At 36.2% G+C, this 26304-nt stretch overlaps 2 protein-coding genes, 1 long non-coding RNA gene and 1 other non-coding gene across 5 annotated transcripts; 1 reads left to right on the top strand and 3 right to left on the bottom strand.

Moving 5' to 3' along the window:
• Positions 1-4773: 4773 nt before the first annotated feature.
• LOC110798922 (uncharacterized) lies at positions 4774-5790 on the bottom strand. The gene is made up of 2 exons (XM_022004118.2): positions 5272-5790; positions 4774-5160 (listed from the first exon to the last, which is right to left on the bottom strand). The coding sequence occupies exons 1-2, from the start codon at positions 5788-5790 to the stop codon at positions 4774-4776; spliced, it is 906 nt and encodes a 301-aa protein (XP_021859810.2).
• Positions 5791-8369: 2579 nt separating this feature from the next.
• On the top strand, positions 8370-12945 carry LOC110798915 (60S ribosomal protein L6, mitochondrial). 2 transcript variants are annotated; one of them, XM_022004113.2, is made up of 2 exons: positions 8370-8528; positions 12439-12945. In XM_022004113.2, exon 2 carries the CDS (start codon positions 12448-12450, stop codon positions 12760-12762), a length of 315 nt encoding a protein of 104 aa, XP_021859805.1. In that variant the 5' UTR covers positions 8370-8528; positions 12439-12447; the 3' UTR covers positions 12763-12945. The 2 variants fall into 2 exon arrangements, with proteins under 2 accessions (XP_021859805.1, XP_021859806.1); XM_022004114.2 differs by having other exon boundaries at positions 8371-8528; positions 12443-12945.
• Positions 12946-17664: 4719 nt separating this feature from the next.
• Positions 17665-19330, bottom strand: LOC130459596 (uncharacterized). Its single transcript, XR_008919106.1, has 2 exons — positions 19006-19330; positions 17665-17907 (listed from the first exon to the last, which is right to left on the bottom strand). It is a non-coding gene; the product is annotated as an uncharacterized lncRNA (long non-coding RNA).
• Positions 19331-23994: 4664 nt separating this feature from the next.
• LOC130460162 (small nucleolar RNA R71) lies at positions 23995-24101 on the bottom strand. Its single transcript, XR_008920106.1, has one exon. It is a non-coding gene; the product is annotated as a small nucleolar RNA R71 (small nucleolar RNA).
• Between the last annotated feature and the right edge of the window lie 2203 nt (positions 24102-26304).

Below are 26304 nucleotides of genomic sequence, written 5' to 3'. Positions count from 1 at the left end.
TCATGTACATTTTATGAAACTAAAATACTTATTAGTTTCACTAAAATACAGTTCCAATCCCCAATTGCTTGCTTAAATTTTTACTTAGATTTCATAAGATAGCTTTCCTTTTCAAGCATTTATTTGGATCCACAAATTCTATGACATACCATGTACATAGTTTATTCCAACATTTTATTGAAGAATACGTTTTGTCATCCAATTTCCATATGTACTAATATGCAATCATTGCTTCATTTATAGACTTGAGCATTACGATTATGCACGAGGTTTCAACACAATCCATGCCATGAATTTGCTTGTAACCTTTTAGAAAGTAATCTAGCTTTGTGTGTGAACACAATTCCATGTTTGATGGTTTTTATCCTTAAAACCAATTTGCAACCAATAGGTGTTAACCTATTCTTGCAAATCAACAAATTTCAATTTAGTCATCAGAACATTGGTTATGTTTTATGGCCTTTGACCATCTAAAACATTTGAGTCTATATATGGCCTCTAACCATTTTAGAGAATCTGGGTTTCGTCATAGCTTTCTTATAAGTCACAAACTCATTAATCTACGTGATAATAGTTTGACTGCAAGTTGTAGGTTTCTTCACTATCTAATAGAAGAATCTCATAGTTTCATTGACCTGAACTCTATGTTTCTTCACTATCTAATAGAAGAATCTCATAGTTTCAGTGACTTGAACTCTATGTCTACTTGGGTATAGAACATCAAACAATAGAATATCAACAGGCACTTTGAGAGTCCTTTGAATATTCTGTTCTCCTTGAAGCACTTGTAAAGTCTTCTAAGATATGTCTATTCTTTAAAGCCACTTCTAAAGTCCTTGAAGAATAAGTGTTCGGATTTTCTGAAGAACTTCTAAAAGCCTCCGGAATGTCCGTTTATGTTTGTTGTTCGCCTCGAAGACTTTCGAGGTCTACTTTCGAGGTCTACTTTCGAGGTCTATTTTCTCCCACTTGTCATTTCGGAAACGAATCTCCAAAAGGACATTATTTCGAGCAAACAAACATTATGTTCTCAAAAATTCGTGGTAGAAACAATAACCTTGTGTATCATTTGAATAAATCACAATGAAACATATATCTATTCTTGGGCCTTAGTTTGTTGAATAACAAACACTAAGCTCCCACTGAGTTTAGCAACTCTTTAGATATATTATATATTATTGAAAAGATATTCTGAAATTACTTTTAAATAGCTTTGACGAATTTGGTTTAGTTTGGTGGTAGTTGAGCATTTTGTTTTAGAAATTATAGGAAAAGTCTTTATGATTCATCATTGATCGAATCAAGCACTAATTGACTTCGATTATTCCAACTTAGATATGCCATATCTTATGGAGCTAGATCGTGAAATTACAACACACAATCATTGATGATCATTTTTGGTCGTAAAGTAATCATAGTCATGATCTAACCTAGATCTTTATGATTTCTTGCCAAGTGGGTTTTATACTTCTGAATCTTTGAACTAGCCAAACAGATTAAAACTTATATCACATTTGAGTAAATAAACCTATATTCACTCAAATCCATGTGAAATAATAAAGTCATAAAATCTTTCTTTGGCTTTGAACTCTATTGTCTAGGCGTTCTAACAATAGTTCATATCCTTTGTTACTTTCAACAAGTAAGACTAGCTTGTCTTGAATTGATCTAGAAATCAAACAAATTTCAAAAGTCCATCAAAATAGAGCTTTTGAATGTTAATTGTTGACATGGTGTAAGCAAAAATGCCAAACATTAGTGGAACTCAAATAAAGGGGTTGATTTGAACCTAGTAAAGTTTTTTTTGTTAAAGAGTTGTTTGTTTTAATCAAGCATATTGACTCAACCCGTAAATGACCATTTCATTCAAATAAACAAAGAAACATTGTTTTTGTTTTTCTTGAATGTGAGTCTTTATGTGTTTGAAAACATAAATTTAGGTATGCTGATTATGGAACAAAATAGCCATTAAGTTCCAGCCTTGAAAGGACTTAAAACAAACTAGATGCCCCTACAACTAATGTAGCATTGCCATGCTTCATTTCCCACTTGTAGGTCATTAATGTATCCTATCTTTCATTGTTTGAGTTATTACCGAAGTAAGAACCTCAAGCGGTATATGATACCAAGGAAGTTTGATTGCTAGGTCACTTCTCTTTTAAACATAAACTTATAGGTAGAAACGGAACCGTAAATTCCTTTCGTTTGTTCCTTGTTTTCCTGTTTCTTGTACCCTTTCTTATAGTCTTAAGAATTGATTTCTCTAGTGTTGACTTTTATACATTGTTAGACATGTCCAATGTCACTCCATCAAAATTCTTACCATTTTATTTATGTTGAATATTCTGTTCAACTAGATGATCTTACCAGAAGCTTCTAAAGTTCTCTAAGCATCGATCTATTCGAATGTCTAGGGACTAGACTCATTCGAGAATTAAATGGACAAAGATATTAGGTTGTTAACCATTGGTAAAGCTGAGCGTTTAAACTCAATGCTTTATGATCTCAAAACTACATTGTATTTTGAATTCACAATCACCAATCGGTTTGCCATTCGACTTTGATACTAAAAAACAACCATAAAAGTCGATATAAGAAACGTACATTTAAATTGCTCATTTTCTCTCATTTCCGTGAATCGTTCTTGGATTCACTACCAATCGAGGAAATTTACTGTTACCTTTCTAAAAGGATTTACTGCAGTGCAAGATATTTAATTATAAACAATAATTAAAATATACATTGAAGCATGCAAAGTCTAAACATTTATCATGAATAATAACTTGAAAATTAAAGCAATCATGTAATTTAAACAAGTCATTAGCATTTCATTCGAATTTATTTTTCCGGCAGGTGTGAATAAAATGATTCCAAGACCCTTAAATCATTGAAGAATTAAGCACATTATGTATTTAGACTCAATTCTAAAATATTTTAGGTAAGCAAATCATTTGCTAATAGTCTAGAAACTACTCTTGGTTGATAGGCACGTCTAAGAACTTATTAGGTAAACCTATCCCGTTTTCCACGACATAAAAGGACTCCTTACTTATATCGTTGAGTTTCACCAAAAATAACATGTACTCACAATTATTTGTGTACCTTACCCCTTTAGGATCAATAAGTAACACCTCGCTATGGCGGAAAACTATTACTAAGTTTGATGTAAAGGTTATCCAAGTAAGTGTTATTTTGGCATCGCACCTTTTAAATCAGTTTTTTTAAAGTTTGGAACTTAATGCTCTTACTATGTTGGTTAGATTTTAAGTGAACTAAAATCCATAATCATGGAACATAATCAAGCCACAATCTCATGCATTATTAAGACATATTTAAAGCAATAAATAACTTAAAGCATGCATAAGATATAATTGTGATCTAGTATGGCCCGACTTCATCTTGAAGCTTCAACTTCAAACTCCGTCTTGAAAATGGATTGGAAACTCCGTCTTGAATTTCACCATGGGAGACGCCATTTTCTTCAAATAGGATAAACTATAATTGAAACTAATTACAACTATTTGATGGTACGCATACCATATTTTAAATTAAAAACTTTGGTGCATCAGACCAATTTTACATTCAAATTAATGGTACACAGACCATATTTTATATCCTATTTGGGCCATACTAGTCACTTTCCATAACCTGCAAAATAGTACATTTACAATATACCATTCACCCATTCATTTATCATTGAATGGCCCACATAGCTGGTTAGTAGAATATATTATGCATCACATAAATATTTGCAGCAATTAATCAAGGCTTCCAATAATCTACCAATTATTCAATCCTTATTAATTCTAATCAAGTTGTTTTAACCTTAAAGGAATGTAGACCTAATCAAGAGTTTATGACTAAAACGCTCCCACTTAAACCAAGAAATTTTAATTCAATTACTATTTAAATATGGCTAGAATAATCTTATTAATCAAAAATTTGCATTTGAAAGGAAATTTATGGATTTATGCTCAACATTGAAAATATGTTTTTCAAAAAAAAATATTTTCAAGTTACTCAAAATATATTTTGGAAATTATTTTTAATTTAGAAGAACTAAACCCAAGTTAATTTCCAACTCTTCTTATCAATTTCAATTAATAAATGAGAATCGAACCAAAACACCAAATTTCCAAAACCTTCAACCCAGACTATTTCCCAAAACCTTTTGGAAAACAATCTTTAATTTGAGAATATTTCTAACTTTTCCAAAAAATTAGGAGATCTTATTTCCAATTTTTAATTCCCTTTTCCCGCCGGAACGCCGCCCTAATTATCCTCCACCGTGGCTCCACCGTCGCGGGTGGTGGCCACCCAGCCATGGAGGTTGTTATTTTAATTTGGGTAACAATTACCTAAATTAAATTAATCTTTATTCAACTTTTGTTAAAGATTAACAATTTAATTAGGGTTTAATTATCCGAAAATAATGGCAAAAAAATTTGAATAAATTAATCTTTGTACTACCTGATATAGTACTCACACTACTTTCTTTCATTGTCAAATGAGAGAAATATCTCTTGCTTTTCAGTATGGTATGAGTAGTGGCACTGTCTGCTAAGCATAAATCTTCACCATTCATTGCTAACTGAACTTGAGGGGTATTCATGTTCTTCAAGTAAATGAAATATCAATAAGAATAACTTAATAACCGAAATTTAACAATGTCATATAAAGCCATAGTTCAAACAAATAAAATCCAAAATAAAATAACATGAATCCAAGAAAACAAAGTTTTATTCTTTAAATGACCATAAACGACTCTAAGGATTAATTATTCCCTTCAGGGGTGGTGAGGAAATCAGCAACTTCCAGGTGAGTTGTATTGCCACATTCAAAGTCACCTTCGCCATCTTTGTACACAAGATTTGTTTCTACTTTCTTTCCCTTTTGCTTTAATGATTGTTGATAAAGCTCAACCAGGTGTTTTGGTGTACGACATGTACGAGAACAATGACCTTTTCCTCCACATCGATAACATACATTGGTCACATTCTCTCTTTTATCTTTCTCTTGTTTGTTACCATCTTTATTGTCCCACTTCTGGTGGGTATACGAGTTCTTGAAAGAACCACCTCGACCTCGGCCTCGACCATATCCATATCCACGTCCACATCCACGTCCTTGACCACGTCCTCGACCACTATTATTGGCATGCTATTTTTCTTTCCCATTATGAGATGTCACATTCGCTTCAGAGAATGGAGTAGAATCAGTTGGACGTGATTCATGATTTTTCATTAATAGCTCGTTATTTTGCTCAGCCACAAGGAGACAAGATATAAGTTCAGAATATTTCTTAAATCCCTTTTCACAGTATTGTGTCTGCAGGACAATGTTATTTGCGTGAAAGGTAGAATATGTTTTCTCTAACATTTCTGCATTAGTAATTTTCTCTTCACATAACTTCAATTGTGAAGTAATTCTGAACATAGCTGAGTTATATTCACTTACAGACTTAAAGTCTTGTAGTCTTAAATGTAACCAATCATAACGAGCTTTAGGCAATATCACAGTTTTCTGGTGGTCATACCTCTCCTTTAGATTACTCCAAAGGATTTGTGGATCTTTTACAGTCAAATACTCAATCTTAAGACCCTCATGGAGGTGATGGCGAAGAAATATCATAGCTTTAGCTTTGTTTTGACTTGTTTCTTTATTTCCTTCTTTGATTGTATCACCAAGGTCCTTTGCATCTAGGTGAATTTCGGCATCTAATACCCAAGACAAATAGTTCTTTCCAGTAATATCAAGGGCCGCAAATTCGAGTTTTATAAGATTCGACATTGTTCACACTACAATTGAATATTGCAAATTAGGGCTTAGATAATAAACACATTCATATACAATTGTAGCATACATTTAGATGCAAATTAAAGAAAGCAAGAATATCTACTTTGTAGATAAAAAAAATTGCTAAAGGATCTGAATTAAACCATCAAATAATTAACACAATCTTAAATTGATGGTGCGATAATTAGTTGTTGCATAATACAATGATAAAGGAGAAGACAAAAAAATTAAACAACGATTGCAGTAACTCAAACCATTAACTCCAATCATTAGCAATCATATATATGCAAAAGTAATTAGATTGTTAAAATATAGTAGGGCTGTAATTAGGGATGATAATGGGTCGGATTTGGATCGGATCCGACAGGATCCAGACCCAGACCCTCTTTTTAAGTGGTGGATCCAGATCCGATCCAGATCCGATCCAGATCCGATCCAGATCCGTTAGGTCCAAAAAAATCAGATCCAGATCCAGATCCACTGGGGCTAATGGGTCTAGGGTCGGATCTGGGTCTTAAATGGGTCTAAGCGTATTTCTTTTTTAAAAAAATTGTCCCTCGTTTTTCTTATATTACGTAATTTTTTCGCCCATTTTTTTGTACGTAAATGTAACATTGCTTTAATAAAACCATTAAATATGGAATATTCGTTAATTTTGTTTAGGAAAAAAAATATCATATTAGCTTTGTAATACAATAAGTATTTAAAGTTTCTAATATTATTATTTATATGTCACGTCAAATAATTTTTAAATAGTTTAGTATCATAAGAACTGAATAAAGTTTAGCACATAAAGATTGGATTATATTTAATTTTTTAAAAAAATATATATATGGGTCTGTGAGTCGGATCTGGACCGGATCTGGGTCTTTAATTCTTGGACCCGGACCCAGACCCGCCCCATTGAACAAAGACCCAGATCCGCCCCAGATCCACAAGGTCTAATTTTTTTGGACCCAGACCCTAAAAAATGGATCGGGTCCAATCAGATCTGGGTCGGGTCTTGGACCCATTGCCATCCCTAGCTGTAACCCGCCAAACATTAAAATTCAGGAGGTGTTTGGTACGGTGATTTTTAGGGCTGGAAACGGAATTAAATAATGGTTACCGTTACAACTTGTTTGGTATAGAGGTTTGGTAACCGTTACCGTTTTCTAAGGGTAATTAATTCCCTTATTTTGTTTCTGCTGCTAACCCTACAGTAACCGTTACCATTTTCCCTCAAACAATCGTTCGCCGCTTCCATTTCTCTCCCTCTCTTTCTCTCTCTTCTCTCCTCCTCCCTCTCTGTTGAATTTCGCCCCCTCTCCGCGGATCTCACAAGTTATTCGCTTCATCTTCATCGATTTTCCGATCAAACGGTATGATTTATGGCCTCTTCTTCGCAACTTATTTGATTATTGTTTCCTTTTTTTTGATTCATCGGCTAAATCTTCGAAAATTTCATCAAAATTTATAATAATATTTGGATTTGGTGATTATTTGGACCCAATTTTTGGAAGTAGATCAATTTTTTTAATTCAATTTTTGGATACAATTTGATTAATTTTTGGATTTGGCCGTACATGATTATTTAACTTTGTAATGGAACATTTGTGATTTTTATAAATAAAGTTGGGCATTTGAGATGATTTTAGTAAACGACTCAATTCCCATAATCATTATTGTTGGTGATTAATTTTTGGATTTTTGGATTTTGATCGGTGATCTCGTTTCCCAGAATTTTGGGTATTTTTTATGGTGGCTTTCGTAGTCATTATTGTTGGTATGGATTTGGTTTAGTTGTATTTTGCTGGTATGGATTTGGTGTTGTATTTTGCTGTCCCATCAAATTATATTTGTTAGCCTAGTATTATGTGGAGGAGTTTCAGGTGGGATTAGGAAACAACCCAATCTTACTAGTCCAATCCCACTTTCTTTTGCAGAAAAGTGTATTTTAGTTGCTGGAATTTTTTGGCCTTGATATATTTATGTTGTAATTTATCTATGTAGTCACATGTTTATTATTATTGCTTCACTTCTAGGTTGAGGTAAATGTTATTATATTTGCTAATCTTATTATCAGGCATCTAAAAGTAACGCATCAATTAAATAATCAGGCAAACATGATTTGTAAATCTCATAGCCGCAGTTCGCAATATACTCAATACCATATAGTCGCCAGTATACTAACAACTTTTCAATCATAGTTAATCGCTATAATCGTAAGTATATGTGTTATATCAATTTTAAATTTCAATAATAAGATTAGCAAATATAATAACATTTACCTCAACGATGGATGACTTCCTTTGTTACTCGTCTGCTCAGTCGGCTAGGATTTGATGCTGATAACGTGTTATAAATAAACAGGAGAGAATAAGAGAGAGAATAGTGTTGTTTGTATTATTTCATATAGTACCGGGTATATATATAGGATACAATAGTTAGGGTTTTATTGAATCCTAGAATATTCCGGAAATATTAACAGGGGCATAATGGGTATCTGTGCAAGTATAAGGGACGACTCGAAAAAGAAAACGATCCGTGTATTAAGTGACAGAGGAGTACAAATTTAAGTTTCCTAGGTAATTGCGAAATGAATTTCTCTCTCCTCGGGCTCCAAAACGCATGAGTCGTATCTGTTGTGCATCTCCTTTCTTCTCTTAGAACCCTAACTTCTCTCCTCCGACCAAATCTAGTCGGCGGTGCCTCTGCCAACCATCTCTTCTTCTCTGTTGCCGCTATTCTCGGTAATATCTATTTTGTATCGACTTTTTGGATTTTCTATTGATTTTAATTGTGTTTTTATTGATTCGAAAAGGGTTTTATTTATAATTTCTGATATGATGGTTTCAATTTGTTAAATGTATTCTGTTGGGTTTTTGTTTTGGTATTGTTTACTATGTAATTAGTCTATACCTACTTATCATCCTACCTGAATGCTTGTGTTAGAGTTGCTTGAATTATATAATGGTGTTTACTTTGATACTGTTGAACTATTAAGGAAGCTCAGGTAGAAATTTTCGCTGGGTAGTGGGTAGAGGATAGCGAATGTTGCTCTACAACGCCCATTTAAATGTGTTACAATTTCTTAGCTAGAATCTTGAGAATTTGGCCAAGTGTTGTTTATATATGTCAGATTATCGAACAAGGTTCTTTTTAGTTCTAGCCACTAGATTATTTGACCGGAATTGATAGTTATATTGTCCCAAAACCTAATTAAGTAGGGTATGTTTGGAAATCTAACCCAAAATCTAATTCTACTAGGGAATTTGCAAACATCTTTATGCAGTGTAGATTATTATATTTTGATGTACCATCCGTTCGTTGTTGATTAATTGAGGCCTACTATAGATCAGCGTAAAACCTCCACCGTAATTAGTTTGATATCTAATTTGCAACACTCTGTTTAAAATGCAGGTATATTTCCCTTGAAGTATTAGGATGATTATACTAATGAAATGTCAAAAGTTTACTTATGGGTGAGATCGGGCATAAGTTTGTTGCAGTTTCATATTTTCCATTTGGTGCGGTTGTTTGGTAGTTTTGATTAGGCTTGTGACTGTTGCGAGGTTGGATGTACATATCCAGAACGGAGTCGATCTATCACGTAAAGTAGTATGTATTAGAAGATTTTAGACTGGATTGATGCATGTCCTTGCCAGAAACTTAGACGAGGTTCTTATATCAGGAGAAGAATATCATTTGCTTAATTTCTCGAGTAATGCAATAAGTTAATTTACTAGACTTTTTCTTGGAAAGGTGAGACCTTGTTCTCATCCAATCTATTGATAGTTTTAATGGTAAGTTGATGGATATAGTCCTTCTCGGAGGGGGTTTATTCTAATGTTATTTATGAGTATTTAATCATATTATCCTCAAGGCTTCAGGAGGTATAAAATGGTCACGGCTAATGGTTTCAAGACAAAATCTATGCCCAAGATCCCCTCTTTAGTCTTCTATACCTTACCGACGTTTGGATATTTTTAGAGAATGGAAAAGAATTATTCTAGTAACCTGCTTGATGGAATATGACTGAACTTCTCTCTAATTACCGGGAAAGATTTGGGTAATAGTTAGTGGCGATTGTGTTGAAAAGGATAAATTAAGTGTCTTACATGCAATATGATAATGGTATAGATGTGGGTGTAAGTGTTAGTAGAATCATTTGTGGTAATAATAGGAACCCGTTTCGTTCGTACCCGGTTCGTGAACCGGATCGCCAGAGGTGAAGAACCTGAATTGAGCATAAGTTTGTTGCAGTTTCATATTTTCCATTTGGTGCGGTTGTTTGGTAGTGTTGATTAGGCTTGTGACTACTGCGAGGTTGGATGTACATATCCAGAACGGAGTCGATACATCACGTAAAGCAGTATGTATTAGAAGATTTTAGACTGGATTGATGCATGTCCTTGCCAGAAACTTAGACTAGGTTCTTATATCAGGAGAACAATATCATTTGCTTAATTTCTCGAGTAGTGCAATAAGTTTACTAGACTTTTTCTTGGAGAGGTGATAAGACCTTTTTCTCATCCAATCTGTTGATAGTTTTAATGATAAGTTGATAGATATAGTCCTTCTTAGAGGGGGTTTATTCTAATATTATTTATGAGTATTTAATCATATTATCCTCAAGGCTTCAGGCGGTAGAAAATGGTCACGCCTAATGGTTTCAAGACAAGATCTATGCCTATGACTGAACTTCTCTCTAGTTACCGGGAAAGATTTGAGTAATAGTTAGTGGCGATTGTGTTGAAAAGGATTTGGGGGGGTTGGTTGTGGCAAGGGCCAGTGTTACCCGCTTCGTGGTGCGTGGCCTCGAACCGCGAACCTGGTTCGCTGTTGTTCGTGAACCGGATTGCCTGAGGTGAAGAACCCGAATTAATATCTTCGTCCCGAATTCAAAACCCTAGATCTGGCGATTGAAGGTCGGGGAAGAGAAGAGAAGAAAAAGTATATTGGGGCTTTTGGTGGAGAAGGAAAATCGAGATAAAAGCACTCGATAATTCTTATTTTGTTGATGAATAGTCTTCTTCTTCATACTCAGCCATGGCTGCTCCGAGTCTTTGACGCTCATCGATTGTTTTACTTTTTTTCTTAAAGCTTTTGTATTGTTGCCTTGTTGGTAGGAGTGATGGGCCTGGCGGCCTACATATATTTTTCTTTTAGTTATTTTTAAAAAAATTAAAAAAAGACTAGGGTTGGGATATTGGGAAGTGGTAACAACCCACGTGAATGCGTGATAACTCCTTTCACACACATCTTTCACATTGTCCACCCTTTATTTGTTTATTTTTTGTTTGTTTTTTCATTTTTTAAAATCTATTGCTATATATTAAAAGACACACTAGAAATGACACCATGTCATTTCCTGGTGCTTCATGTGTTAATTTTTTTAATTAAAAATATTTGATATTGTTACTTAAATGGAAAGAATTTAAAAAAAAAAAACAAATAAGAGTATTACAGATTAGGAAAAGATCACATAATTTACAAATAAAAATCAATTGCATTAGAAATTGTATTATAGCAAGAATCTAAAATAATATTCTAATACTGATTTAAATAATATATAGTGAGAATAAAAATAATCTAAATATTTTTTTGCTATGAAAGATTTCAAAATGTATGAAAACCTGAAACTCGATCAAATATTCGGTCTATAAAATAGGATACCCGGACCGATATAGATAATGAATCAATGAATCAGATACTTGGTCCGAAAATTTGAGTATCAGGTACGGTTGCAGATACAATTCTAAAAACAACGGTTAATAGATCTTGATAAATAAAAATTCTGGCTTAAATATTTTAGTTGAAATCTTAAACTTCTAAAATGACACTAATCATTTTATAATTCGAATAAATGGAAAAGGGTAATTTTCTCTTATTCTCTCATCTAACACTGACAAAACCTAATGGTTTTTTAAAAAATTAGTTTATCACGAAAAAAACAATTATTTATTAACATCTGTGAATTGCACGGGACCTGACCTAGTTTTTTTTTAACGCTTTCACATTCTGTCACCCTTTATTTGTATGTTTTTTATGTTTAATTTTTTATAAATTGATTTTTTATTAAAAAATTGCCGGTTATTATAAACGTTCAGGCTTCTTTAAAGGTTGTGTTCCGTGTAACATTGGCAAGGGTAGTTCGATGGGGAATACATTTTTAAAAACTTGTCAAAACACTAGAGGCAGCTGTGATCATAGATCATAAGTACTTGGATGGCTGGTTCACTCTGCATAGACATGTCAAAGAGGTTGGTATTATTACTTTGTCAGGTTCAAGTCAGTTACTGGGTTGGTCATGTCAATTTTAGGTTCGAGGTTGGTTTATGGTGAAGTGCGATCATTCTTCATTTGGGTCAGGTGCAGGTGGCGAAAGTGTCATAATTCAAATTAATTTTTAGTTTGGGAACCCAACGTATACCAATGTTCAGCCAATATACAGTGCTTGTGTTTGTTCTGTTTTCTCATTTGAAGGCGAATAAATTCTCGTGTATTGTTTTACTTCTAATTTCTGTCAATCCTGAATTTAGTCAGATCAAATGGATTCAGCCAATATACAGTGCTTGTGTTTGTTCTGTTTTCTCATTTGAAGGCGAATAAATTCTCGTGTATTGTTTTACTTCTAATTTCTGTCAATCCTGAATTTAGTCAGATCAAATGGAAGCAAGATATTTCAAAATTCTAAGGCTATTAGGAACTGGTTACAAAGCCAGAGCTGAAGCAGAAGGTCGTTTGTTGTGCCTAAAACTAGGTTACAGCCATGAAGTTGAGTTACCAGTTCCACCTACTGTTCGTGTCTTCTGCTTTAAACCCGACGTAATTTGCTGTGCTGGGATTGACAAGGCAAGAACACATCAGTTTGCTGCCGCTGTTCGAAGCATTAAACCCCCTGATTCATACAAAGAGAAAGGTATGCGTTACAAGGATGAAGTCATTAAGTTGAAGCCTGGAAAGAAGGATAGATTGAAGTAAAGAGGTTTGGTTTTTGGTCTAGAAGAAAATGTATCTGCACGTTGCTGTCTAAGTTGGGTTTGTAGTTGGAATCCTATTGTTAAAGTATAAAACTGTTTAGGATTCACAAGCATTTCCAGGACAGCATATTGTTTATGTTGAATCTCTTTGAGACGGGCTCGAATAATGTTTACCTTTGAATCATTCATGTTGCATATTTTACTGCAAAATTTGAAGTTCCTACAAGATAAGAGTAGTACTAAAATGTTGCCTAGGGGCTTGCTCTTAGGTCGTGCTTTGTGTTTTGAAGACCGAACTGTTAACTCAATTAAGCCTTTTGACATGCTAGCTTACAGCGCTTTCTTGAACATTTCTGGAAGCAATGCTGTTTGAAATCCACGTCGCCTATTACCTGTTCATTATGCATTTGAATCGGTTTTCTTTTCCAATTTTTCTATTGAAACTTGGTAGGCCAGGTATCCAAAATGGAAGGTTGCTAGTTCTGGATGTCGTGTCTAAGGGCCTAAGGCATGCATATGACGCCATTAGGGAAGGGGTATGTGTAATTACAAGCTTTTATATAAGGCGGTTTTACACAAAAGATCACATTGGTGTCATATAAGTTAATCACTGGAACTAATTAGTTAATCACTGTAACTGATTAGTTAAATGCTGAAACCAATTAGTTAAGCAATATAACTAATTAGTTAAACACTAGAATAGTTAGTTAAGCAATGGAACAAATTAATTAAGCAGTGGAACCAACTAGTTAACCAAACAAAATGGTCTTTCCGGTAAGACGGTCTTACCAAAAAGTAGCCTGCAACCTGTGAAATCTACTTTCCATAGCTAAGGAAATAATTATGTGAAATATTACGACCTAAAAAGTCTGAAGGCGATTTTCCTGGTTTTAGGCCCTGTTTAGTTCACCTTATTACTTATTTCAGATCTAATCAGATCAGAACAGACCAGAACAGACCAGATCAGATCAGATCAGAAAAAATAAGTTCAGATCAGATCAGATTAGAAAAAATAAGTTTAGATCAGACCAGATCAGATCAGATCAGATCAGACTTTTATTATTATTATTATTATTATTATTTATTATTATTATTGGTATATGTTTATATCATTGTTATTATATTTAATATTTTATTACTATTATTGCTTTAATAAAAAAATGATAATATCCAGATCATAATTGATCTGTACAGATCATGTCCAGATCATGTTCAAATCTGCAGAGATCTTGTCTACATCAGAACCGATCCTTACAGAACCAATATATGTTTAGATCAAAACCGATTTGTACAGATCATGTCCAGATCAGAATCGATATGTCCAAATTATAACTGATCTATATATCGACTATGTACAGATTATGTTCAGATCAGAATTGATCTGCAAAGATCATGTCAGATCAGAACTGGTCTGTACAGATCATGACCAGATCAGAACTGATCTGTATAGATCATGTCCAGATCAGAACTGATCTATACAGATAATGTCCAGATCATGTCTAGATCAAAACTGAAATTTACATATCATGTCCAGATTAGAACTGATTTGTACAGATCATGTCCAGATCATAACTGATTTGTACAGATCATGTCCAGATCAGAACTGATCTGTACAGATCATGTTCAGATCATATCTAGATCAGAACTGAACTGTACATATCATGTCCAGATCAGAACTAATCTGTACAGATCATGTCCAGATTAGAACCGATCATGTCCGGATCATAATTGATCTGTACAAATCATGTCTAGATTAGAACCGATTTGTACATATCATATCCAGATCAGAACTTATATGTCTAGATCACAACCGATCTATCTAGATCATGTGTTCGTCTATCTAATATAAGGAATATTTAAATCATGAGCAAAGTCAAATAAATAATAACAATATTATAAATTTGTGTAACATTTATTTTACACGTAAGTCGTTCAATATTAATAAATGTAGATTTTTGTTTAAACTTAATTCTGAAGAATCAGATCAGATCAGATCAGATCAGATCAGATCAGACCAGACCAGACCAGACCAGATCAGATCAGACCAGACCAGAACAGATCAGAAAAAATAAGTTCAGATTAGATCAGATCAGAAAAAAATAAGTTCAGATCAGATCAGATCAGATCAGGAGAAATAAGGTGAACTAAACAGAGCCTTAGTAGCTATTCATATATGTTTGGTTCAATATAGTAGCTATGCATATCTGTTTGGTTCAAAGATTGTGTTAAAATGGAATCTCAACCTAGGCTGCGAAATTCATCATCTTTGCAACTTAAATTAGCCAACAACTTATTTGAATTTACCTCTACTAATTTGAGACTTTTCTTAATTTAATTGAATTTATTTGAATTTACCTCTACTAATTTTTGTTGAAAAATAAATAAATTATACTTCGTATGTGTGTGCAAATGTATGTAGTTGCATATAGCCTGCATTTAGAGTAATTCCTATTTCCATGTCTTTCTTTGATTGTTTTATAGGTTTTTATTCACCTTATTTCATGGCATGCTAGAGTGACGCACCTAAATTCAGACCCCTTAATCCAAAAGAGAAAAGAACCGCGATCTTGAGGATCAAAAGTTGCCCCGAGACCTTCTTAGTTCTCCTTCATTTCACCATCGGGGACTCACAAGAGAGGGGGGGGGGGGTAGAAGAGAAAGTTCCCAGCAAAATCAGTCCAAGCACTAATGGTAAAAAGGCTTGTGGAGGTGGGCTTTTAGGCCTTGTTGAGATGGACATGAAGGAAATGTGTCATTCACCCAAGGTGCATTAGAACCTACAAGGTAGTTTAATACCAAGGTTCAGATTAATTAAGGAATAATTAATCAATTAAGATCAAGTGATTGGAACAACTAGTTGGAGCAATGTATCCGATCAGTGAGTTCTAATCCTTATTAGGCTCACTACTTACTCTTGACCGAACCTACAAGGTCACACTAATGAAATATAACAGATCGCCAGGTTAAATGAATCGCAAATTAATTTAACGGCTAATCGAGAATTTAGTTTGGAAAACATAAATATACGATAAATCATTGGAACATAATCATATATCGTATCACGTATTTCGTCGGCCAGGCCGGACGAATAATCGTATCTTACGACATTGGATCGTTAAGTTCTATACGATAATATTGGCCGCAAGGCCTATCGTACGCATAAGAGGGAGCTGCCAGCCCACGAGCCAAGCGCACAAGCCCATGGGTGTAGCAACGACACGCATAACAAGCGCAACAACACACAACCCATGGCCATGCAGCTTGGCGCGCGCGCGGGATGGAGCTCAACAACAGCGCACAATTGCTGGCTTGGGGGCACCTAAGGCCCAGCCCTTGCGGGCTGCTTGTGTTGGCCGGCTGAAGGTTTCAAGCCTTGGTCGGTTGACACATTCTTTGCCTAAGGTTATATTCTAATAAACTAAGTGTGTTTTTCCACATAACTAAAAAATCTCAATTTAACCCTAGAGCATACGAAGAACTCTAATTCTCTTTGTGCCTCCAAGAGTAAGATTTTACCAAAGGTCAAAATACCTTGTGGGAGTTCGAAGCTAACGGAATCAAGGCGGATCTGAACGTATCAGTGGACTGTAGAGAAACTACACTTGGAGTTCTCGATTGTGTTCGTAAGGCTAGTGGGAGTACAAGAATCAAATGTATGTTACATTTAACTTATAATTTTACATGTGATTCTTGAATTGGTGATTGTTTCTGCTTTGTTAATTAAATTAGCATTAAATCCCAACAGTGGTATCATAAGATTCAGGTTTTAAAGTATATTTTAATGTATTATTCATGATTTATTATTGTCAAAATTTTCTGCCATTTTATCGGAAAATTTTCGGATTATTGGATGAATCGGTGAAAAATTAATGTTACCAAAAATGTCAGATTTCAAAGTTTCCTTAGTGTTTTTTGGTGGAAACGACGTTCTAATCATAGATCATGGAATCCCTCCCCATAATTCTAAAATTCGGCCTCTATGGTAGACGTTTTGAGGGTTTTTCATTTCCAAATAATTATATCATGAATAAATTCGCCTTTAAAAATTAATTATGATGACTAATCAATATATAATTAATTGTGGATTGTCTTACTGGTTTAATGTAATTATTATGAAGTTTTAACATTAATTTTTTGGCTTAATTATAATTGTAAAATCTAATTCCGGAAAGCCTAAATTTTTTAATTTTTGGATCGAAAGTTAATTGGATAGATTGGTTAGATCTGAAATTTTGCTTAGGCGAGTAGGGGAATATGTTTTCATTGATAAATGGCTCATTTAAAAATTCCAAGATTAAAATTTTGATTGGATTTGTTAATTTTATTCGATCACCTAAGCCAAAATTATAAAATTTAATTATTTGGAATATTTTAAATTGTCAAATTAAATTATCTAATGATTCGAATATTTTGTTCACTGGATTCATTCATTAAATTCGAACATATGTTAGCCTAGATTTATTGTTTTCATTAATTGGATTTTGTGAAACTACAATAAATCACCCCACTTTAATCATTTTTCGTAATAATAACAATTGCATTTGTTAAAATTATAAAATTTGAATCGTGTAACTCTTCATTTTAGAAAAAAAATCGGATTTTAGTTTCGTTGGACGAGCAAGACACTCGCACAAGGCGAGAGCTGCTGTCTGCACAGTGCCGCACACGAGCAAGGGCTGCCCTGCTGTGCGCGCATGGGAGAGACGAAGGGAGGCAGACATGCATGCAGGAAGGCGCTTGGACGCGCAGGCCTACTACTTTCCGTGTGCGGTGCGCTGGGAGAAGCCAGCAAGGCGAGCGCGCATAGCACTGCTTCCACAACGAGTGCCAACGAGGACATGCTCGCGCATGGGCTGCGACAACGCGGCTGGTGCTGTAACAACCCCGATTTACTAACTATAAATAAATAAGAAATAATATATACTTTATTAAAATTTCAGAAGCTTACACCTAAATCGGAGGTATCACCGCCACACTTGACCACATTGTCAAGAGCTAAGCTAGGCTTACAAAACTCAAACTATTACAACTTGATTACTAGGTGATCTATTTACAAATGTACAACTGAAAAGACTAAACGATAACACTTGAGGTCCTTCAACTTGAACTGCGGTCCTTCACGATCAATCTGCTCCATTTATCTTGACTGCTCACCATAGAGGACAAATTCCAAAAGGTTCGTCGCAGGGCCACCATAAGAAAAAGACATGGCCGCAAACACACATAGCAAATATACACACACGTCAGCAAAAAGCCGAGTAATCACCTGTTACAAACGAAACATACTAATATAGAATAATAAAGGCTCATGTAACCAATGTAGTATGAAATTACATTTCAAGTATGATCCCAAAGATAACTAACTCCATACTCTATAAATACTATAGATCTTCTCTTTAGTTGAACCTCAAATATATTGATATGATCTTTCCCTCTACTAAACGTACTCAAACCAATAAGTGACATGTTTGCTCTTTGTTCTATACCTATCCTTGGACATGAGTAATTTGAATAAATAAACCAAGAAGTATAAAAACTTGAAACTCTCAATAGCTACTAGAAAGACTCTTTGAGTCTAAGGTCACTTTTGGAGCCAAATCCCACTTTTGGGGAGATTAAGAAAAATAAAGATTGTATATTACTCCTCTACTAATGGTTATGATCTCCTTACCAACATGCCAAGGACAAAGATCTATAACATTGAGCCTCAAACCAATAATATAACTGTTATTTTCGACCTTCTCATAATATGATCAATATGGTCGAGACCTATTACGGATTAATAAATTAAGTACTTATGAATGGCACAAAAGTTCCCAAATATAATTGTGGCTCAGGCTATATACTACTAACTCTTTTCGGCAATTTCACTAATGCCCAATTACGAATTTTGGTCACTCACAAAATAGAATACGATCTAATCCTCAAAGTACTCTAAACTCATCCTTCATAGCCAAAGCATACTCTCACTTACACCATAATACTAACATCTATATAAACTATAAACAATATAAAGCAAACCAATGACAAGAATGGGATTGCAATGTTGATCGCACAAACAGAGCGTAGTACATAATTTGAACATACAGTAGAAACTTTAATAACACAACGAAATCTATAATCGAACAATACATTATTAATACAACTCCCATACTATAGGCAAACATCTCCAAATAATAAGCGCGATTATGCATAATAATTAATATACACAAACAACATGAAAAGATTAGATGCGCATGATTACCTTCCGAATAAAAGTTAAAGTAAAATAACCTACGAGACACACACTGCTCCGATTTCTTCGATTTGACATTCCACTCGCAAAGATGGAGTATGAATTTGATAAATACTCTGTATACCCGTAGGAATTATATGGATAAATTGACTTTGATAATAATAAATGAAGTAATAAGGGCATATGATTTGTGTTGCTTTCTATGATGAATACGAGGATGATGGCATGATATCATCATGATCATAGGAAGATAATTGGTATATGATACTTGATTTTCTTATTTGCACGAACAAACACAAAAGGTGGAGAAAAGAAAGAACGGCTGCGCCGATTACACCAATTTCTTTTATAAAATAATTAGGGTTTATATATGGGTATTTATAACTCTCATAAGAGTCCTATTAATAGTAATATAGTGTTTTAAAACTATCTGAAAATATTAAAAGAGACTAACTAAAAACGGAAATAATTATATTTTGACTATAAAATATATTTTACAAAATTATAAAACATTGGGGTATACAATCTATCTCCCTTCAAAGAAGTTTCGTCCCAAAACTTAAAATTAGAAAAATATAGAATATTACAGGTGCACACTGCAACCAGCGAATGGCCTTGAGGCCACATTTTGCTTGTGCGGTGGGCTGCTGCGCAGAGTAGTGCGCCCAGCCCACGTTGCATCGTTTTGTGAAATTTCTCTTTGTTTTGATTCAAGGCCTTATGTTTGGGCTTTGGGCTTATTGTTGCATGTACGGCTAACGACTTGGAATTTTTTTTTATTCACTTATTTGGGTTGTGCCGTAAGTTTTAATATTTAAAATAAAAGTTCAAAGGTTTAATGGTTTAAGTGGGAGCCTTTCATTGAAAATTTTAAACTAATTATTAATTATTTGTAGGACGATCACTATTAATTAAATAAATATTTAATTCGAATATAATTAAGGATTAATAATTTGAAATTGATTAATCCTTTTAGAGCGTGTCTACACGAACATTATTTTAATTAATCATGTAAATTTCAATTGGGACAGTTCGAGATGGTTCCTCTAGATCTAAGACTATGTCATAATGTGCTCCATTGTTATTCGCCTTCACAGTGGAAGAGATGTCAGGCATTGATCCTGCAGTGGCAGTGCACAAGCTAAATGTATATAGTGCTATGAAACCAGTACGACAGAAGAAAAGAAACCACGGCGAAGCTAGAAATTTAGCCGTCGTCGCTGAAGTACATAAACTGATGGATGTCGGCTTCATACGCCCATGCCAATACCCTGACTGGGTAGCCAATGTAGTGCTGGTCCCCAAGCCGAATGGGACGTGGAGAATGTGCGTCGATTACACTGACTTAAACAAGGCCTGCCCAAAAGAAAATTTCCCACTGCCAAAAATTGACCGGCTTGTCGACTCCACGGCAGGGCACGCAATGATGAGCTTCATGGACGCCTACTCTGGATTCCATCAAATCCCCTTGTGTCTTGAAGATCAAGAGAATACGTCGTTTGTCACAGAAGAGGGCTTATATTGTTACAAAGTAACGCCGTTCGCCCTAAAGAATGCACAAGCCACTTTTCAACGCTTAGTGAACACAGTCTTCGCAAAACAGCTCGGAAGGAATATAGAAGCCTATATTGATGACATGATAGTAAAAAGCAAATTGCGAACGTCCCATCTCGATGACTTAAGGGAGACTTTCGAGACTCTTCGTGCATATCAAATGAGACTCAATCCCAAGAAGTGCATCTTTGGAGTCACTTCTGACAAGTTCCTTGGGTTTCTCATTGATGAAAGAGGCATTGAGGCAAATCCTGACAAGGTGCAAGCAGTAATCACTATGACGTCCCCAAAAACAGTTAAAGACGTTCAACGTTTGACTGGTTGTTTAGCCGCCTTGGGACGTTTTCTATCCAGAGCTGGGGATAAATGTCACTACTTCTTTAGCACCATAAAAAAGGTTACCTAGTTTGAATGGACCCCGCTGGCGAAGCTGCATTTCTCCGTCTAAAGGAACACTTGCACACCCTGCCGCGTCAAGTTAGTCCTCTCTAAGGGGAAGTCTTATGCATATATCTCGCCATCCCGGATAACACTCTGAGTGTCGTCCTGCTCACTGAAAGAGAAGGGGTACAGTTACCCGTTTACTTCATAAGCCATGTGCTACAGAATGCCGAGCTCAAGTACTCCACTGTTGAAAATTTTGGCTTAGCATTGTTCTTGGCCAGCAAGAAGATCCGCCCCTACTTTTTGGCTCATCGACTGATAGTGTACACAGATCAACCCTTAAAACGGTCGTTCACCAACCTAGAAGCGTTCGGAAGAGTGCTCGACTGGGCAATCGAACTCAATGCATTCGACATCTCATATGAACCCAGGAAGGCGATAAAAGGGCAGACATTCTCTGACTTCATTGTAGAAATGACTAGGGCCGTTTACATGAAAAATGACAAGAAACATGGGATAGTTCATGTGTTTGGGTCCGCCACCCAAAATGGGTGTGGAGCAGGCATCATCAGAGAATCACCAGAAGGGGACATATATGAGTATGCCATGCGTTTCAATTTTCAGGCGCCGAACAATGAGGCTGAATACGAAGCTCTGATATGTGGAATCCAAATGAGCAAGGCAGCAGGAGGAGAAGAAATTTTGGCCTTATCTGACTCTCAGCGAATCGTCAGTCAGGTGAATGGAGAATATGAAGCAAAGGACGACGCCATGATAAAATACTTGGAAATCATCTGTCAAGAGATACAACCGCTGACTGGTTTTGAGGTACGACATATACCCCGGGCTGAGAACAACAAAGCGGACGCTTTGTCCAAATTGGCCAGTTCCGCATCCTGCGACACCCCACGGCATGTATTATGGGAGGTAAAACAAACTAAAAGCATCGATGTCATAAAAACGACTGTCTTAGACCGGACGACTGATATGCATGTTTTATATAGTATTTTTACCCCCGTCCCTTAGTGCTTTTATGTGTCAAACGTGCTCTTAGGAGCCGTTTCTAGTACTAATGTGTGTTATTGAGTGTGCCTTGAGTTTCAGGTTTGATTATGAGAAATTGGTCGTTTTAGACCCGTTTCATTGTTGATCTAGGCCACTATATGAGTCCGAGAAGTTCGGGACCTCCATCGTCGACTTTCGGGAGCCTTGGATGCTTATGGTTGAGCCCCGGGAGTTAGACTCAGTGATATGGGCGAGCTACATTGAAGATTGCAAATCGCCCAGGAAGCTGTGGGCGAAATGCAACCATCGGGCGAATTTATAAGCAATATGGAATCATCAACGCGTGCCCGATCGGGCGCATCTCGCCCGATCCGGATCGGGCGGTCAATCTGGAGGCTGTACGGAGAGTTCACAAACCGCCCGATCGGGCGGATTTTGGCCCGATCGGGCCGACTATCGAGTGGATGCCCCAGCACTTATGCGCGAGTTTTATTTCCGTTTTTTGGGCTTTATTTTGGGCAAACTATATAAGCAAGCCTTAATTGTTTTTAGAGAACACCTTTTATTTTTAGTTTTGAACCTTGAGTTTATTTTCTTAGCTTATTATTCTCTCAAATTTGTTCCAATACTTAGTTTTATTTTCAATCAAAAATTCAAGCTTTCATTATTCATTGTTCTTCAATTAGGTTTTGCTTCTTGCTTTAATTTATCTTATTGCTTGATCATGTTTTCTATTATGTTAATTGCTTTGTTATTTATTATCATGAGTGAGTAGTTTAATTTCTAGGGTTTAGGGGATCCATGAATGCATGATTGGGATTATATGTGGACTTGATTAATTGATTGATTGATTATAATGTCTATAGCTTATTATTATTGCTCGTCAATTCTGTTCGACCGGACTATTTTGATTTGAGTTTTATTAACCTTAGATTATGCGCCGAGAGGTATAAATCTGATGTTTTTGGTTTGTGGCTATTAGATAGGAATTATTTCTAGTACGTAGCGAGAGCCCGCTAGTTGTTCTATCCTAAGGAATTCATAAGATTCGAGAGATGCATGTTTTCCTAGTTATGATTGTTAATTGATTGTTATTGTCCGTTGTCCAATCCCGGTCTGCATTTATGGTGAACCGCTGCCCTAGATTCCTTTAATATTGTTATCTTCCGATTTGATTATTTGGTTTAGTTTAATATACAAACCAATCCAATTCTTGTTACCAATAGTCTAGATTAGTCTTTTAATAGTAGAAAGAACACTGTTTCCCCATGGATACGATCCCTGCTTCCCTTGCTATATTTTTAGTTGGTGAACGTTAGGTTTATCTTTGATAGGAGTGCGATTTAGCCTGTCAAATTTTGGCGCCGTTGCCGGGGAGACGGTTTTATTTTCTGTTGTTGATTGCTTATCCTAGATTATTGTTTGTTACTACTCAAGGAACTCACGTTCCTTGAGACCGGATCTCACATTGTTTTGTAGTCTTTGTCTATGCCCAGGACCGTAGGTACTAGTAATCTTACTCCATTCGATCCTGAGCCCGAAAGAACCTTTCGTAGACGAAGAAATTTCATTGCACAGTGTGGGAATTACTCTGATTCTGATCATAATATTGGCGATCTTTTTCCTTCAGATACAGATTCAGTTTCAGAGATAGAGATGGGTGACGAAAATCTGATACCGCCACCTACCCCACGGCTTACAGACTATTCTAAGCCAAGTCTGTCCGTGCTATCAAAGGCGATCATGCCTTCTATTGCAGCTGAGACCTTCAAGATTGAGCCTGCATTGATTAACATGATCGAGAGACGCCAGTACGGTGGGGAACCAGGTGAAGATCCGAATCTTCACATTCAGTCCTTTATCCAATATTGCTCCACCATCAAGCAAAAGGGATTGACTCCGGAGCAGACTATGGAGATACTTTTCCCGTTCTCTTTGAGTGGGAAAGCTAAACTGTGGATTAATGGGTTGAATCGGGCGGCTTTGAAAATCAATAATTGGGAATCCTTGGCTCTTGCTTTTTATGTTAAATATTTTCCACCTGAGAAAACAGCTCGTCTGAGGGGTCAGATATTAGGTATCTCACAACAAGCGGATGAGAGTTTGTTCGAGGTTTGGGAGAGATTCAAGGATTTGCAAAGAGAATGCCCGCACCATGGTTTGGAAGATTGGTTCTTGATTCAGCAGTTTTATAATGGTCTGGGCAATGAGTCTAGATGTTTGTTGGATTCAGCTGCCAGTGGGAGGTTCATGCAACTTGAGGTGCCTAGAGCTATGGAGGTGATTGAGGAGATAGCCATTCACAATGCCCAGTATGGAAATCCTAGAGGTCAATCTAACAGGGGTGGTAAGCATGATTTAAATTCTATTGAACAATTAACTGCCCAATTGACTGCTTTACATTATAAGTTCGATAATATGCAAGCGGCCAATGCTCAATCTGCCCAACCTGTTAGTGTAGCTGCTATGAGTGCCCAACCTACTACTATTTGTGAAAGTTGTGGAATGTCTGGTCATTATGCACAGGAATGTAGAAGCTCTATTGAACAATGTAATGCATTTCAATCCTACAAACAAAACAACCCATTCTCCAACTCTTACAATGAGGGCTACAAAAATAACCCCCTGCTTTCCTACAGGAGCAACAATATCCAAAACCCTCACCAAGTTCAACATCCACCACCACAACCATATCAACCCCCACACCAACAATCTTACCAACCCCGAAACAACTACAACCAATAGTCTAGTGGGCCACCTGGGTTCTCTAGACAACACACATCACCCCCACAACCACAACCTCAAGCCACACAGCCTGACCCTATGCTAGTAGAGATGAGAAACATGATGCTACAAATGCAAAAATCTCTAAGTGAAAAGGATGCAAAAATCGATGCTCTTACTGCTGATAACAAGATCATTGATACACAGTTGGCACAGATGGCTAATACTATTGCAGGGAGGCCACCAGGTCAACTTCCTTCACAGCCCGAAAATAGGGAGACTGCTAATGCAATTACATTGAGGAGTGGTAGGGATTATGATGGTCCTTCTATGCCGGTTGAGGTTGATTCCGGGGTGTCTGCTAGTGATCTGGTCAGTGAGGAAATCCCGAAGATAGTTATGGGTGAAAAGGAAGCTGAAAAGGTAGTCAACGAGAATGAGGCTACAACTGCGGTTAAGAAGGGGGCGGATATACAAGTACCACCTATTGCACTCCCCTTCCCAAACCGACAACTCAAGAATAAGCTAGACAAGCAGTTTGGCAAATTCTTGGAAGTGGTCAAAAATTTGCAGGTAACGGTTCCTTTTACTGAATTAATTTTACAAGTTCCTGCTTATGCTAAATTCATGAAAGATATTTTGACCAGAAAACGTGCTTTTTGTGAGGTAGAGACTGTAGCTTTCACTGAGGAATGTAGTGCTTATTTGCAAACCAAGTCTCCACCTAAACTTAAGGACCCCGGGAGTTTTTCCATCCCATGTAACATTGGCACCGTATTTATTGATAAAGCTTTATGTGATCTAGGTGCTAGTGTGTCTGTCATGCCTTTGTCTGTCTGTACTAAACTGAATATGGGTGAGCTTAAGGTTACCAATATCACTCTACAAATGGCCGACCGTTCTGTCAAATACCCCTTAGGTGTTTTAGAGGACGTCCCTGTTAGAGTAGGTAAATTCTATATACCTGTGGACTTTGTAGTATTAGACATGCAGGAGGATTCTCAAATTCCCATAATCTTAGGTAGACCCTTCCTTCACACGGCGGGGGCGGTAATTGATGTTAAAAGTGGGAAATTGACATTGTCTGTTGGGGATGATAAGATGACTTTTAATCTGAATAGTGCCTTAAAAAGTCCCATGCTAGAGGAGGAACAATGCTATCGCATAGATGTAGTCGATTTTATTACTCGTGATAACGTCTCCCAAGTTCTCGAAAGAGACCCTTTGGAGGCAGTGCTTCGTTGTGAGTCTTCTGCAGGTGATAGCAGTTTTTGGAGTGCTGAAGTGGATGCTCTGGAGTTGGCTCTTAATGGTGGAGAATCTGAGCCGGAGAGCACCAAATTGAAGAGGTTAGTTCGGCCGGTTTGTTCTGTTAAAGAGGTAAAGAAACCCGAACTTAAGCCTCTTCCTGCTAACCTTAAGTATGCGTTTTTAGATAATGAACAACTTTGCCCTGTGATCGTCAGTACTGCACTTGATGCAGACCAGTTATCCCAACTTCTTATTGTGTTGAAAAGGCACAAAAAGGCCATTGGGTACAGTATTGATGATTTAAAGGGTATTAGCCCTGACTTTTGTATGCATAGGATACATCTAGATGAAAATCATAAACCATGCATTCAACCCCAGCGTCGTTTGAAC

The sequence above is a fragment of the Spinacia oleracea genome, chromosome 4 (assembly GCF_020520425.1).
Source record: "Spinacia oleracea cultivar Varoflay chromosome 4, BTI_SOV_V1, whole genome shotgun sequence".
Taxonomy (NCBI): domain Eukaryota; kingdom Viridiplantae; phylum Streptophyta; class Magnoliopsida; order Caryophyllales; family Amaranthaceae; genus Spinacia; species Spinacia oleracea.
The sequence above is the reverse complement of the archived record's forward strand: the minus strand, read 5'-3'. Positions and strand labels throughout refer to the sequence as shown.